The sequence below is a fragment of the Nipponia nippon genome, unplaced genomic scaffold (assembly GCF_047370975.1).
Source record: "Nipponia nippon isolate SJK-2023a ecotype South Korea unplaced genomic scaffold, ASM4737097v1 scaffold_25, whole genome shotgun sequence".
Taxonomy (NCBI): domain Eukaryota; kingdom Metazoa; phylum Chordata; class Aves; order Pelecaniformes; family Threskiornithidae; genus Nipponia; species Nipponia nippon.
In genome coordinates, this window is record NW_028262342.1 from 58,617 (window position 1) to 76,009 (window position 17,393).

General features: G+C 45.5%; 1 protein-coding gene across 1 annotated transcript; it reads left to right on the top strand.

The window, feature by feature from the left end:
- The first annotated feature begins 10,789 nt into the window (after positions 1-10,789).
- Positions 10,790-13,073, top strand: LOC148055225 (olfactory receptor 9G4-like). Its single transcript, XM_087762188.1, is given in 4 exon segments — positions 10,790-10,810; positions 12,183-12,320; positions 12,322-12,586; positions 12,589-13,073. Coding segments are annotated over 4 exon segments (909 nt in total).
- The last annotated feature ends 4,320 nt before the right edge of the window (positions 13,074-17,393 follow it).

Consider the following 17,393-nt stretch of genomic DNA (forward strand, 5'->3'; position numbering starts at 1 on the left):
ACTTCCCTGCCCTTCCTTGCCTTGCCCTGCCTTACCGTGCCTTGCCCTGCCATGCATTGCCTTGCCCTGCCCTGCCTTGCCCTCCCCTGTGCTGCCTTACCCTCCCCTGCCCTGCCTTGCCCTGCCCTGCCCTGCCCTGCCCTGCCTTGCACTCCCCTGCCCTGCCTTGTCTTGCCCTGCCCTACCCTGCCTTGACTTGCCTTGCCTTGCCCTGCCCAGCATGCCCTGCCCTGTCTTCCCCTGCGCTGCCTTCCCTTGCCCTGTCCTGCCTTGCGTTGTCTTGCATTGCCCTGTCCTGCCCTGTACGGCTTGCCCTGCCCTGCCTTGCCCTGCCTTATCCTGCCCTGCCTTGCCTTGCCCTGCCCTGCCTTGCCCTCCCCTGCTGTGACTTGCCTTGCCTTGCGTTGCCCTGCCCTGCCTTGCCCTACCCTGCCCTGCACTGCCCTGCTCTGCCCTGCTTTGCCTTGCCTTCCCCTGCCCTGCCCTGCCCTGCCTTGCCTTCCCCTGACTTGCCTTGTCCTGCCCTGCCTTGCCTTGCCCTGCCCTGCCTTGCCCTACGTTGCCCTGCCCTGCCTTGCTTTCCCTTGCCTTGCCCTGCCCTGCCTTGCCTTGCTTTGCCTTGCCCTACGTTGCCCCGCCCCACCTTGCCCTGCCCTGCCTTGCCTTGCCCTGCCTTTCCCTGCTCTGTCTTGCCTTGTCCTGCCCTGCCTTACCCTGCTCTGCCTTGCCTTGCTGTGTCTTGCCCTGCCCTGCCTTGCCTTGCGTTGCCCTGTCCTGGCCTGCCCTGCCTTGCCTTGCTTTGCCCTGCCCTGCCCTGCCTTGCCCCGCCCCACCCCGCCTCCCCTCCCCTCCCCTCCCCTCCTCTCCCCTCCCCTCCTCTTCCCTTCCCTTCCCTCCCCTCCCCTCCCCTCCCCTCCCCTTCCCTTCCCTTCCCTTCCCTTCCCTTCCCTTCCCTTCCCTTCCCTTCCCTTCCCTTCCCTTCCCTTCCCTTCCCTTTTTTTCTTTTCCCTCTGTTAAATGCAAGTGTTAATGTTTTTCTTTAGGAAAAAAAGGTTGTTGGTGATTTCTTGGGCTTTTTGGAAAGAAAACTGCAGATTATTGCTAGTACTAATTTGAATTAACCATTGTGGGTTCGATGAGAAAACCCAGTGCAGGTTCCAAAGAGGTTAAAATTTCAAGCAGCCTGTGACTGAAGAGTCAGAGCAAGCAATTTCATATAATGAGTTTGCTTCTCCAGGAAATGGCTTGGGGTGGTTTTAAGAAGCTCTCAGTAGATACAATTAAGGCATTTGTGCCTGGCAAATCAAAAAATGTAACTTCACAAATAAGTTCAAGAGCATCTTTAAATTGGCTCCACTGCGCATTGTTAAAGTCTAGCAATCAGTCCTTGAAAATAGCAGTTCTCAAAGCAAACTGTCAGGCTTGATTATTGCCTGAAACTGGCGGCAGAGTGACCTGATCACTGTGAGCTTGTTTAAAGATTACGGGTCGGGCAAAGCTGACTACTGCATTGAACTGTTTTAGAGATGGAGATTTAAATATGCTTGAACAAATCTTATTTTCAGGCTGCTTTGTTTTGCTGGGAAGACATAGAGATGACTAAAGAAGCTGGCCTGCTTGGCAAAAGAAATAACCTCAGAGCTGTTTCTTTGTAAATAACCTGTATTTTGATGCCACAGAGCTCCTGCTCTGCAGATTTCTTCTATCTACCCTGTCCCCTTGCCAGAATCTGGTAAATAAGTAAATAAGGTGTATTGGATTTGCATGGCAAGGTTTTGGTTGCCCCGACGTGATCTTTTCCCATAAGCGATAACCACCAGCGGCAGTTGTGATGGATGCATCTGGTCGTGATGGATGCATCCAGCTCAAAGTGGATTCAGAGGAGACAGAAAACAACACAATTGCCAAGGGCTGATTTGTGGCAATGCATCCACCTAACCACAGTGCTGGTCAATGTCCGAGTCAAGCCAAATTTGGAAGAAACTAACATCTGCAGTCAATATGCAAATATGACTATGAGTCAATCATCTTACCCCCATAAATAGTGAGCAGCCCAAGAGCCCTTTGAGCTCTCCTGCACGGCAGCGGGCTGCACACCAGGATCTCCCCTTGAGCGGGGATGCCTCTCAAGGTTACCCCTTCAGGTTGAGAGAATCCTTATTGCATCAGATATTCGGTAAGTCAATTGAGAATAAGCGCACTGAAACTTTGTAATCTTTGCTAAGTGATATAAAGGACTGATTGCACATATATAATCCTTTAGACATAAACTGTTGACCAAGTCCGGGACTAAGTTTGGATCCAGCCGTACCTAGACTCCACTAAGGGAAGGAGTTTAGAAGACAAGGGGGTCCTGTCTGAACCTCGTGACTCAACAGGAGAGTCTCCCTAACAGTTTTGTCTGACCCTGTCCTCTATGCAGTCAATAATCAAGTGTACCTTGCCATCAAATCTTGTTAAACCACTGTTGCATTTACCATTGAACTTTGTTAACTCATTGTTTTATATCAATAGAGTATATTGTTGCTTCTCCGTAAGGAATTTCTTACGGAGATCCAGAGGGAAACCTGCACCATTCCCCTCTCCTCCCACCACGCCCCCCCCACCCCAGCACAGAACACTGTGACAGCCTCTTCCTTTGTAACCAATACACAGCCACACTGTGCACAGGAGCAAAGGGCTTTTAGCTACGTATCCCACCTCTAACAGTGACCGTGAGCTGAGAGACAAGAAACAAATCTAGAAATTTATTGGTTTAATCCTGGACTTCAGTGGAAGCTCTCAGAGTTCGCAAGAGGAAGGCTGCATTGGTTTCATTTGATAACCATTTGTGGGTTCTTCTTCACAAATATCACTGAGTCTTTTTTTTTTTTTTTTTAAAATTGTGCAATTTTCTGGAATACACACCACCAGTGAATTCCACAGTTCATTTATACGAAAAGAAAATTACGTGAAAAATAACTTCAATTAGTACCTTCCAGGTTTGAGTGGGGTGAAATAACTTCAATTAATATCTTCCAGTTTGGGGTAGTGGAGACTACAGTGAAAGGAAAGTTTAGCCATCAGGTCAATGTCTTATACCTGTGAGAAAGAACAGTAGCTCTCTACTGCATCTCCCCTTGTTCTCCATCAGCAGCACGAGCAAGAAGGTGAGGGTGCCATGGAAGGAAGGAGGCCTCCCATCAGCCAAGGCCCTTCTGACCGAGTGACAAAATTTTGCACCAAGTGCTGACTTCCAGTGGATTGCAGAGAGGGAGCTGCTCACTGCATACAAAACCCTGACCCAGAATCAGACTCTCATCAAATGACTTTGCACGAGGTTCCCCATGAGCACAGGGTTTGCAGAGGGGGAAAGATAGCCTGGCTCAGTGCGCGCCCTGACCACCCTGATGTGTGCAGCTGTCTGTTAGGGGCTCCATCCTCTCTGGGTTGGTGGAAGGCAAGGAGGCCGGTTATCCCATCTAGGCACTGTGATGTTGCAGTATGGTTGGGTTTAGGGGTGATTCTGATTTAGAGGAATTCAGTCTTTGCCCCACTGGTTCCTTGATCAAGCACGTACACCAAGGCTCTGAAACGATGATTACTCTTTTGCTGAGCACCATCACCATTGCAACAATACCTCATTGGAAGGGTAAAAGTAACTTGTCTAACCATAGTCTAAATGCAGTTCACGTTCCTTGGTAGTGGATGAATTATCCAGCACTTAGTAAAGTCTCCTTCAATATGAAAGGAAGAGCCAACATCTCCCAATAAAAAACCCTTCATGCCTAAAACATGCAAGCACCTCAGATCAGTTACCCTGCGGTAACTATCTTGAGACCTTCTGCTTAAAACCTGAAAAGTCAGAAGGATTGTGAGGCCTCACTTTTCACTATCTGTATTTGCACGGAAAATCAAGATCAAACAAGTTTTTGCTCCTCTGCTGCAGTTCTCTGAACTCACCTTAGCATGCTGTTGTTACATGAGAAAGAGCTCCAATGCAAAGATGGCTTCAAAGGCATGTGCGATAGAACTTGACCAACAATGACCTCACCTGTACCAGAGGGTCTGCTATTAGAAGAAACAAGACCAAACCAGCTGAAAGCAGCAAAGTTGCAACAAAATAGTGCAAACTCAGCTAATAAATATGCATTAAACCTGCTTGCACAGGGGGGTCGCTCAAAAGTGAATGGTAACAAGTGATGTCAAGGCCAAAGACAATACGTTATGTAAACTGTAAAAGTGAATATGTGAATAGTCTTAAAACTGTATATAAAGAATCAAGAGTGTAATACAGGGTCCGTCTCAGACTCCCAGCCAAGCAGCACCTTTATTGCTGGCAATAAAAGGGGTTTTAGCTAGTGTGTAATTCTGCTGCCTTCTTTCCAGTACCCACGCATGAGCTAGAAGAAAAGAAAAATGCAAGCAAGTCCTTTTTGCTAACAATTTGGTGACTGAGACAGATATGCTCAACTCCTAATCAAGTTGGCTGTACTTTGGTTCAAGCTGATAAAGGAACAACAGGCCTCATGATTGAGCATGAATCCATGGGCATAATAGCCTCTGGACCATGGACAAGGACATGAAACTGGTTTAAACCAGATTATCAGAGACCTCCAAGTACAAAAAAGGATGCATATACTTGTGGTTTGACTAGCAGCCAGCCACTTCATGCTATAAATATTAGCAGCCTTAATGAGACCTTGAGCTCTCCCTCCATAGCAATTCGCTGCACGGCGATCTCCCCTTGAGTAGTGACGCCTCTCAAGGTTACCCCTTGAAGCTGAGAGATCCCTTACGTCACACCAGACATTGATGGGTTGGTAAGCAACATTTTTCTGCATGCATGTAACATTTAGATACGTATAGTAAGCTTAAGCAATAACTTTTGTATCCCATATCAACTTTGTGTAGTAAATAATATTGACCACCAATCCATCTGTACTTATTAAATATTTTACATACCTAAATTTACTGATTAGAACCTAATAAACTAACTACTAAGTCAGATCTGTATGAGTGATCTCTGACAGTGACCCAGATGGAACACTGCAGGTTTCTGACCTGGTGAGCATGGCTACCTCATATGACACAGCCAGCACAGGGTGAGTTGTCCTTGCAGGAGCCGCTTTCACCAGGAAGGTACTAGAACCAGGGGCAGCATGAGTCATGGGGGGTTCAATAGGTAAGAAAAAACCAGGGTTTTCTGCTGGCAGAAATTCTGGAAAACTGGAAGAAAATCAATGGTACATCAGAACTCAGTGAAGCTCAAGCTATAGTTCTCTGTCAGGATGAGTGGCCAGCTGAAACTCAGGAGGTGATGCCCTCCGAGCAGTGGCTCCTGGAAGGTTCATTTGATATGAGCAAGCTGACTTTCCTGTGTCAATGCTTGGAGGATCGGAAACATCAGCAAATGAACTAGTGGTTTGTCTGGAATAATTGGGCTTTTAAACGACCAGGGCGATATGGGGATTTGGCTAAGGTAAGACAGATGCTAGCACAATAAAATTCTGGGAGACTCGAGTCTAAATTCTACCCCTGCTCCGCTTCACTCTGCACCTGCACCTGCTACTGCTCAGACCCCTACGCTGTACCCACCACTTCCCCCTGAAAGTCACACTCCTGCTTTGCAAGTTCCTATGATTGGGATGGTGATGGCTAACCTGGCTGCAGGAATGCCTGGGGCAGCAGGACAGCAAACACCCCCTCCAGGATTACATGCCTATGTTTATTGACCACGGGCTCCGCGAGATTTGACTCAATGGGCACAACAGATGTCTCAGGTACAAGAGGACCCAGAAAAGGCTGCACATCTATTCTCTACAATGATAGAGGGACATCACCCCTGTTGGAGGGATGTTCAAGTGCTGTTGCAGCAAATATTTCATTCAGGAGATAGAGTTTGGATATTGGAAAAAGATAGCAAATTAGCAAGTTGTGATGGAAACAGACAGCCTTGGCCAAGTGCAGACCCTAATTGGGATTATAACAATGCAAATGACTGAGCTGCATGTGAAACAGCTTGCCATAACCTGGTCGTGGCAATAAAGGCTGCAGGACAAACCAGAGTTAACTGGGAAAGGGTTCAGAAAGTGAGGCAAAGATCAGATGAACACCCGAGCAACTTTTGGAGTGACTTGTGAGAAGCATTAGTGCGATATGGAGTACTTCTGCTTCCTTCTTTCCAGTACCCGCACGTGAACTAGAAGAAAAGAAGAAAATAAAAGCAAGTCCTTTTTGCTAACACTGGTTTTTGCTGGGACAGAGTTAAATTTCTCCATAGCAGCTTGTGTGGGGCTGTGTTTTGGATTTGTGCTGAAAACAGTGTTGATAACACAGGGATGTTTTAGTTATTGCTGAGCAGTGCTTATACAGCGTCAAGGCCTTTGCTGCTGCCAGCAGGCAGGCTGGGGGTGCACAAGAAGCTAGGAGGGGACACAGCTGGGACAGCTGACCCTAACTGACTAAAGGGGTATCCTGGAGGTTGGTGGGAGCTGCCCTTGCTTGGGGACTGTCTGGGCATTGGTTGATTGGTGGTGAGCAATTATTTTCTTTTGCATCACTTATTTTTCTTGGTTTTTATTTTACACTCTCTTTGGTTTTGTTTTTTTTTCTTACAGTAGTGCTTTAATTTTTTTCTTATTATTAAACTGCCTTTATCTCAGCCCATGGTTTTCTTTCTCACTTTTAGCCTTCCAATTCTCCCCTGCTCTGGGGGGAAGAGAGTGAGTAGCTGTGTGGTGCTTAGTTGCCAGATGGAGTTAAGCCATGACACACCTGCATTGCAGTCTGACATGTAATGCCCCTGTCAGCTTTCCTCTGATTCTGTCCTTGGAGTGGTTTGTGCCCATCACATGTCCAGCATTTGGCACCAGAAGCACCAGGAGCTCACCCCTCCTCCTCACCAGCTATGTGAAAAATATATCAACAGCATTATTTTGCCAGGCTTCCTCTCATTCTACATCTCACACATTTCTTCATAGTGCCAGACTAGAGCCAAGCTCCATCATCTTCTTCCCCTACAGATCCCACCAAGCCCATTCCCATGGCTGTAGTCTTCCTAAAGAGTACATAGGTTTTATGCATTCATTAATCATCATGGTTTAGATGACGAGATATTTGGCTATTAATGATCCTTTTGGGGTAATTTTTATATATTAAAGGTGGTTTGTATGACTTGGTCTCTGTCTACATATATGATTCTGTCATTAAAAGAATGAGCGAGTTTGGTTAAACGTCTGTAGCATTAAGTTATCCAAAGTTTGTAGACTTCTCTAAGCTGGAGAAGATGCAATCAATGTCCACAGAGAAGAGCATGGTCATCCACTGAAGAGACACGCTGGGTGATTGTCATGAATCCTGATTTAGGATCCTGCCGACTATACCAATTTGTCACAAATGGGTGGTTTAGATTGCTTAAAGAATCACCGACAAAGGTATTAGCAGAAGCGGTTTTAATATGATGTTGTAAAAGTGTGACTCAACAAAGCTTGATGGCAAGGTTCACTCTATTAATTACTGCATGGAAGAATCATCCAAAGGAAAACTGAGGTACACTCGAGTTAAAATGATTCACAGTGAGACCGTGGACGCAAAAGGATAAGGAGAACCCTCCCATTGAGTCACAAGGTTCACATTGAGTAGACCCCCTTGCTTTCTAAACTCCTGGTAGAGCTTAGGTGTGGCTAGGTCCAATCTTAGTCTCACACTTGGACAACAGTTTATGTCTAAGGGATTGTACATGCAAAGTTTATATAATGTTTCAGTAGGATCAATTCAGCATGCAATCAAAGTTGCCAAGACAAAATCAAAGTTACCATACTACAAGGTTAGGCACGATACCAGTCGCTTACCAATGATCTGTCGTTGCTAAAAGGTCTCTCTGCCTCAAGGAGCAACCTTGAGAGGTGTCCCAGCTCCAGGGGAGATCACCGCCATGCAGCCACACTGCCTAGCAGGGAGAGCTCAAAGAAGGCTCACTTAGGCTGTCATATTTATAGGATAAAGTGGTTGGCTTGTAGTCAAATTACATGCAATAGAAAAGGTATGCAGGAGACTCCCTGTACCCGCAACTTTGTTCCTTGATAAATGAGTCTTGGAAAAGCCTCCCACTGTTCATGTGTTAATTGCATGATTGGTGTTCCAAGCTCATATGCATCAATGGTCACTGTGTCACTCTGCTCCTTTGTGGGTTTTCAGAGAACAGACTGAAACAGAGTTCATGGCCCAGCTATGGCTCAGGCCTTTACCTCTTCCAGAACCTGCACCAAACCACTGACAGTCTGGTCAAGGAGTCAAGAACATCTGTCACAGTAATACTGATGACTGTGGGAGAGACCAAGCACTGATCATAATGTGTAGTTGTCAGACTGCTGTTCCCTGCACCACCAATAAAGAAACACAACTCAGAGTCCTTCTTCCATTTTTCATCTGTTTCAAGACATTCCTATTCTGTAGTTTTTCCAAGGCCATGTCCGTGAGTGTAAATAGTTTGTTCTAATAGTGGCCAATTATTTTCACAACAAAATTTCCATTTCATTTTTTTCAGGTGGAGTTCAACACATTCCATCCACTCCTCCTCTCTTGTAGTGTTGACCAGGATGCTGCATAAAAAAGACTTCTTTTGTCACTTTATATAGGTGATTTGGGCAGATGGGTGTGTTCTTGGGTCCATGTGCAGCCTGTCTGTCAGCCAAGCAGTGTCTGCAGTTCTTGTTGCTGTTGTTTTGCTTTCTCTCCAGAAATCCTCTACTAGTGTACACGTTTGCTGTTAGCTGTTAAGCACTACCAGCATTTCTGTGGCAATTTTTTCTTTAACTAGTTCTCATTAACCGGGTCATTTTCAAAAAGAGCTTCACTCCACACATCTGGTTTTGCAAGTGGGCCAGTCTTTCTAAGTCTTCTTTTCTTCTGTTGCTAGGGTTTGAAAATGGGATTCTGGTTTTATGTGTGTGTGTGATTGTTTCCGATTCAGTTATCAGCTTGCTTTCAGCATTACAGATAGTAGTAGTAACCCTGGGACTCTTTTATCAGTAACATGAGCTCTTGCTTCCTTTTTATCTCTTACAGAAATCCATAGTTTATCAAAAACTTTTTGCACATCTGCTTCTAAGGATTTTTTTTCATGGTGGTACCTTGTGAGTGTTTTAAGTATGTACTTAGTAAGCCTGCAGATCTGTAATAAGCTTGGGAGCTGAACGACTTCTAAGTGACTGTCCTTTGTGGTGGTGTAAAGCAAGCATGTACAGGCTGGGAGGTGTAACCATTTCTAACAGCTCTTCTGATGTTAGTGTCCAGGCCTTGGTTGAATGTACCCTTCACGTCTGCATGGTCCACCAGATAGGAGTCTTGCAGGTGCCAATATTAGAGAGTCAAGACTCAAGTTTTATAGAATCATAGAAAAGTCTATGTTGGAAAGGAACAGAGATGATCATCTGTTCCAACCTCTTGCTGAAAGCAGGGCCTAAGATTAGGCTATCCAGGGCCCTGTGAAGCCAAGCCTTGAGGATTTCCAGCAAAGTACATTCCACCACTTCTCAGAACAACATATTCCAATGTTTATTTTTTCTCACAGTGGAGAATTTTTTTTATATATCCATTGCCTCTTGTCCTATCATCATGCATTCTTGTGAAGTACTGTAATCTTCTCTAGAGATAACCTTGTTGGTATTTAAAAACTAAAAAACTGCACTTTCTTCTCTCTAGACTGAACAAACCTAATTTCTTCATCCTTTTATCACATCACGTGCTACAGTGCTCTAATCGTCTTGGTGGCCCTTTGCTGGACCTTCCTTTACTATTGCTGGTTTGTCTTTTGCTTCATTGCTGCTGCTTGGCACAGAGACTTGGGCACTGACCTTACCTTGGTGAAGTCCAAGACAAAGAAGGCTTTGAGTACTTCAGCCTTTTCTGTGTGATTTGTAACTAACATCTCAGGTAAATGTTGCTACTCTTGGTAGCTCTACGATTACAAAGAGCAACCACTAGTTAATCAGTCAGTATAATTAGAAGGAAAATTACTATGCTGTGATGATTGAAAACTAGGTTGTGAAGTATTTTATTAATCTGTCCTAATATTATTAAGTCACCTAATATGACCTGCTGAGAATATAAATTTAAATTTTATACCTGGTCTGGAACAGAATCAACAGGTTCAAGGCAGTGCAGGGAGGCATGTGGCATCTAAACGTATGCCCTGTATTTATGGTGTGCATGTGGATCACTCACTCTTTCTGCCTACCTGTCAGTCTCTGCCTTGCTGGGGAGATTTGACACATCGAGAATTTGATCTTTCAAAAGTGATCTGACTTTGAAAGTAAGAACAGAGAAAGAGGGAAAGGCAGATCATGCACATTTGGGAGATGCAATGTTGTTAGCAGCTATCCCCAAGGAGACAGGCCATGTGTTCTAGCAATCCTAACGCCATCTGCCTTGATGATGTTCATACACAAGTGTCTTCCAGGGAGATGATCACCACATGACATCTGTGGAAATAAATACTTCTGTAAGTCTCCAACCAGAGTAGATGGCTGCTGTGAAGAAAGTAGTGGTGGTGTTCTGGTTCTGAGGTGTAAACGGATGTTCACTTTCCTTCCCAGTAAATGGCAATAATTTCTTCTTTTGGGGAGCAGAGACATTATTTACTGCAGACAGAATCCTAATTATGCTGAATATCAGTTTGGCCTCTTTTATTTCGTTATTTATTGCAGATTAGTGTGTTGACGAAGAAATGCCATTTGACGTCCTCAACATACCGAAACAGTCTACTTAGCCATTGCTGCTTGGGTGAGAATGACCTTGGTCAGTGAGCATGCTGGTGATGAACCTCAGGGTGGGTAGGCAGAGAAGGGAGAATCCCTCTGATGGAGAGTGAAGATTGACCCTATACACTCAGTGGAACTGAGAGAACTATTATCTGACCAAATGTAAGAGTCCTGGTAAGAATGAGAGCAGTCAGACCCCGAGCTGCCCTACAGCACTGATTAGATATCTGTTGATCGCAATAGGACTTTAAACACTTTAGTACAGGTGCAGACACCCACAAGTAAGTGAAATGAAGCTTACCTTCTGCATCTCTTTCAGGTGAGTGTCCTCTTCACTGGTATAAAAAGTATTTACTATTTTTACATGTATAGTTTAAACCATTTATTGGAGGCTTACTGTGTGTGTGTGAGAGAGAGAGGCACCTCTGAAAAACTGGTGATTGGCATAAACATACAGAAGGAAAGGTGGTGTTTAAAGTCAGAATGATCAATCATCACTTTTGACTGTAATTGTCACAGAGGCTGCACCCTTTGGAATTCCTCAGGTGACTTCCTCTCTGCAGTCTTTTGCATGAATAGGCAGCAACAATGAAAAGATAATTATGAAGCTAGTGCTTCTGGTATTACTGTAAAAATTTAATGGCTATTTAGCCAGCAGGAAAGTATGAGTATGCAAATTTAAAAAGTCCAGGAAATGTTTTGACTCCAAATCTCTGTGAATGACATTTTTTTGTTGTTGTTTTCAGTTTCAGAAACTAGAGTGGGAAGAACCCAAACTCTGAAAAAATGGAAACCCAGGGTTCAAATAATGTGATTGTAGCTTTCTGAAAACCAGGGCTTACTCTGGTAAACAGGCCTTCAAGGATGTGAGTCAACAAAATCCTGTCCTGGGTAGTTTGAAAACAAACTGGTAAAATGACCTGCATCCAGTTATGAGAAAGATGAACCCCACCCATAAAGTTAGGTGTATTAAGGTCAGTAAAAGTATAATCTTAATGATGGAAATCAATTCCTAACTGCTATTTTGTTACTCACCCTGATTTAGTGATACAGCTGGCTCTGAGCTAATACAGAACTAGGCATACCTTATCCAAGCACGCAGCAGCATTTTAACTGGTGTACTTGGAGGCTTGAGCAAATGTCTGTGTCCTATTTTGTTTTAAGGCATTTAAGGGATAAAGTGCCACTGAAGTTTTATGGGCTGATGTGATAACACAGTCAGGAGCACAAGAAACAGATGATTAAAAACTCTCAAGTATGTATAAATATACTGGAGAAAGCTTCTGATCTACAAGGTCATGAAGGAAGACTGTGGTAACAAACGTTACCTGAAGTTTAGACTTCCTTCAAGAGGTGGCCAAACTTATACCAAAGTATTGATAGTCATATTTTTTTCTGACTCCTCTTCCAGTGTGACATGATCTTTCTCATTTGGAGAAGAGAGTGCATCTGAGCTCCGTGGCAGATGGAAATCAAACCATGATGACTGAATTTACCCTGTTGGGATTCACAGTTAGTCCTAACCTGCAGGCCATCCTCTTTGTGCTGTTCCTGTGGCTCTTCCTGATGACCTTGGTGGGGGAACATAGGAATGATCCTGTTAATCCAGACTGACCACCACCTACATACTCCCATGTATTTTTTCATCAGCAACCTGGCCTTTTTACATGTGACTTACTCAACCATCATCACATCAACAGCACTGATGACTTCAATAGCAGAGACCAAAGCAATCACATTCACTGGCTGTGCCATGCAGTTTTTCTTGTTCTGCACTGCTGTATCCTGTGAATGTTATCTGCTAGCAGGGATGACGTATAATAGGTTCATGGCCATCTGCACACTGTAAGCTGCATAAATGCCATCATTCAGACTTCAGTTGTATTCCGCCTGTCCTTCTGTCTCTCCAACATCGTCAGTCACTTCTGTGATGCTCCTCCAGTTCTGAAGCTGTCTTGCTCCAACACCCTTGTCATTGACATTATTCATTTCACCTGCAGTACAGTGGTGGCAATGTCTACAATCTTGATCATTCTCGTGTCCTGCACCTATATTATAACTGCCATCCTAAAGGTCCAGTCTTTCAAGGGCAGGCACAAAGACTTTTCCACCTGTGCTTCCCACTCAATAACTGTCATGGTCTTCTATGGAACAGCTTCGTTCATGTATCTGTGGCCTAGTTCAAAATATTCTGTCAATCAGGACAAGATCATCTCTCTTTTCTATGCCTTGGTAAACCCTGTTCTGAATCCCTTCATCTACAGCCTGAGGAACAAGGAGGTGAAAGAGGCCTTCAGGAGGACTGTACGAAGGAAGTTTTCTTCTCTCTGAATTGAAATGTTGGGTCAGGCCTTTCAGCATCAAATTTGATGTGGTATAATTCTAACATCTTTGAATGAATTATTTATGTGAATTGTCTCCAGAAAAGGGCCTAAAGAAGCCTCTTCCTTTCCAGCAGTTTAATTGTGCTAAACCAGTGTGTGTTCCAGACAGTTCTCGGTTTAAGATCTATCTACCTGTGCCTAGCCCTCTTTAGTTGGAGACCTGCACATATCTCTAAGGGTTTGGTACATTTTACCCTTTCAGATTGAGGGAATTATCTGAAGGAGACAGACAAAACTTAAGAGTTGTACAGTTCTCCAGGAACTAATCTTATCCAGCCGATTTATTGTATTGCCCTTCTTCCTGGCACTCCTTTGATATCTCCCTAAAATGCTTCTCCATCCTATGGTGGCTCTCACTGCATGACTCCCTCTCCTGCTTTTCTCCAGGATCTTTGGGAGAAACTCCAGTTGGTCATGTTCATCGAGTTGTGTCCAGCTATCAGGGTGGAGAAATTCCGTGGCTGGCAAAATTCCCTGCAGTTCTGAAGAACCAGTGGCTTTTCCCCATTCCTAGACTTCCAGTGTTTGCAGTTTGGTTTATGCTTTTGAAAATCCATTAACAGGAACATCTCCTTACCTTATGTACTTGGCCGAAATCTGGAGTGGTGATTTAAGCTTTCCTTTAGAAAGCTTTTCCCAAGGCAAGTTACCAGGATTCCTCTCAGTCCCACTGTCTTCTAATGTACCCATGCCCAGCCCCAGGGGACAAGATGGAGTAGAGAGTAGAAAGACCTGACCAGAGCATGTTAAAACAAGTTTGTGATAAGCATTCATTATATTACTTTAATAGTCGCTGGTTGCAATGTTGATTTATTTGCTTTCAGAGTTGTTGTGTTTGTTCTGAGTTGTGTTTTGTAACACCTTACTTGCCACATGCACTCCCTGGGGTGCTGTTTATCACCTCTGGGAGCTGGATTAAAGTTATCACTTGGCTGTACTGTGTAACACTGGCTTATGGTATGATGAAATTATAGGTCATGAGGTTGGTTGACAACCGCCTGAACATGAGCCAGCAGTGTGCTCAGGTGGCCAAGAGGGCCAATGGCATCCTGGCTTGTATCAAGAATAGTGTGGCCAGCAGGGCCAGGGAGGTGATGGTGCCCCTGTACTGGGCACTGGTGAGGCCGCACCTCAAGTGCTGTGTTCAGTTTTGGGCCCCTCACTCCAAGAAGGACATTGAGATGCAGGAGCGTGGCCAGAGGAGGGCAACGAAGTTGGTGAAGGGTCTAGAGAACAAGTCTTATGAGGAGCAGCTGAGGGAACTGGGGTTGTTTAGTCTGGAGAAGAGGAGGCTGAGGGGAGCCCTTATTGCTCTCTACAACTACCTGAAAGGAGGTTGTAGGAAGGTGGGGGTCGGTCTCTTCTCCCCAGTAACGAGTGACAGGACGAGAGGAAATGGCCTCAAGCTGCGCCAGGGGAGGTTTAGGTTAGACGTTAAGAAAAACTTCTTCACTGAAAGGGTGGTCAAACATTGGAACAGGCTACCCAGGGAAGTGGTTGAGTCTCCATCCCTAGAGGTATTTAAAGAACGGATAGATGTGGTGCTCAAGGACATGGTATAGATGGACTTGGCAGTGATAGGTTAACGGCTGGACTCGATGATCTTAAGGGTCTTTTCCAACCTTAACGATTCTATGATTCTATGATTGTACTCAGCACTGCTGTCATCCCCATACTTTGGGAGCTTTCCCTCAGAAACTATTCATAATTACACCTTTTACCTCTTCTCCTCGGAGAACCAATCTATGGGAGAGATGGGGAGACACTTTACCCCACTCCTTCACCTTCCCTTCCTCCCTCAGACTAGTTACAACAGCTGTTGAGAATTTTGAATATTCTTGGGATGTTCATACCAGCATGTTCCTATTGCTATGTCTCCTGAATGTGGTTCAGGTCTTGTTTAGGGTTAAACAACTATTTAAGAATACCATTCGGAGATCTACCCCTGCGACAGGCATTGCAGCTATGCAAACACCGGCAACAGGCACTGCGACTACTCAAACCCCCACGTCAGGCACTGCGGCTACTCAAACCCTGGTAACAGGCATTGCAGCTACTCAAATCCCCACATCAGGCATTGGGGCTACTCAAACCTCAGCGACAGGCACTGCAGCTGAACCAGAGAACCAACCCATGCCAGTATCAGTCGCTCCTATACACAAGTCACTTCTATACACAAGTCACTCCTATACACAGAAAATCAGATCATTTAGTACACAAGAAAATCAGATCATTTAGTAAGGGATGAAGACGAAGCAGGGCCATCAGGAGAACAGGAGGAGGAAGAAGCAGAATAAATGAGATGGTAACCACCCAAACCCTATCCCTGAGTGAGCTGCGAGATATGCAAACAGATTTCAGTCACCATTCAGGCGAGCACATTGTCACCTGGCTGCTCCGATGCTGGGATAATGGGGCCAGTAGCCTGGAATTAGAAGGTAGGGAAGCCAAGCAGCTGGGATCCCTTTCTAGGGAAGGGGGCATTGACAAAGCGATTGGAAAAGGGACACAAGCCCTCAGCCTCTGGAGACGACTCCTGTTAGCGTGAAGGAAAGGGATACCTTCAAGGAAGATGTTATATGTCATGCAGGCAAGTGGACCACCAGGGAGAGAGGTATCCAGTACCTGAGGGAATTAGCCATGCTGGAGGTGATTTATGGTGACCTGAACAACGAGGAGTTATCCAAAGATCCAGATGATGTCAGGTGCACACGACCCATGTGGCAGAAGTTTGTATGGAGCACACCATCGTCGCATGAAAACTCATTGGCCATAATGACCTGGAAAGATGGAGAGGAACACATGGTGGATGAATTGGCTGGCCAACTCCAGCAATACAAAGAAAGCCTCTCTTCCTCCCTATGGGCCTGCGTCTCAGCTGTGGAAACACTGTCCGAAAAACTGTCCTGGGAGTTCCAGCAACTCAAAGAAGATAGGTCCTACTCCCCACCTGTAAGGACCAGTATCTCAGCTGTTAGGAGTAAGTGTCCCTCTGCTCAAGTGAGAGGATATAGTGGATACACACCACAGGCCACCCTGTGATTTTACCTGTGTGACCACAGAGAGGACATAAGGAAGTGGGATGGAAAAATCTATCTCGACCCTAGAGGCACGGGTACCTGAGTTGCAAGGAAAAACAACCACAAGAGGTGGTTCTTCCAGGAAAATTGCTGCTCCAGTTTCCAGCGAGCAGTTCCAGCGAGCAGACAGAGTAGAAGGGCTGATTTTACTTCCGAGCTTAATAAAGGGACTTTTGATTTGCATTTACAAGAAGTGAGTAACGAATGCTATAACCAGGACTAGTGGGGCCCTGCCTCCAGCCAGGTGGAGGAAAGGGACAACTGGGTTTACAGGACTGTGTGGATTCAGTGGCCTGGCACATCAGCCCCACAGGAGTATAAGGCTTTAGTAGACACCAGTGCACAGTGCACCCTCATGCCATCAAGCTATACAGAGGCAGAACCCATCTGTATTTCTGGAGTGACAGGGGGATCCCAACAGCTGACTGTATTGGAGGCTGAAGTGAGCCTAACTGGGAATGAGTGGCAAAAGCACCTCATTGTGACTGGCCGGGAGGCTCTGTGCATCCTTGACATCAGCTACCTCAGGAGAGGGCATTTCAAGGACCCAAAAGGGTACTGGTGGGCTTTTGGTATAGCTGCCTTGGAGATGGAGGAAATGAAACAGCTGTCTACCCTGCCCGGTCTCTCAAAGAACCTTTCTGTTGTGGGGTTGGTGAGGGTCGAAGAACAACAGGTGCCAATCACTAGCACAATGGTGCACCGGGGGCAATATCGCATGAACCGAGATTCCCTGATTCCCATTCATAAGCTGATTTGTTGGCTGGAGAGCCAAGGAGAGATCAGCAAGACTCACTCACCTTTTAACAGTCCCATATGGCCACTGCGAAAGTCTAACGGAGAGTGGAGACGAACAGCAGACTATCGGGGCCTGAACGAAGTCATGCCACCACTGAGTGCTGTAGTGCTGGACATGCTGGAACTTCCATATGAATTGGAGTCAAAGGCAGCCAAGTATGCCACAACTGATATCGCTAATGCATTTTTCTCAATCCCTGTGGCAGCAGAGCACAGGCCACAGTTTGCTTTCACTTAGAGGGGCATCCAGTACACCTGGAATCGACTGCCACAGGGGTGGAAACACAGCCCCACCATTTGCCATGGACTGACCCGGACTGCACTGGAACAGGGTGAAGCTCTGGAACATCTGCAGTACCTTGATGACGTCATCGTATAGGGCAATACAG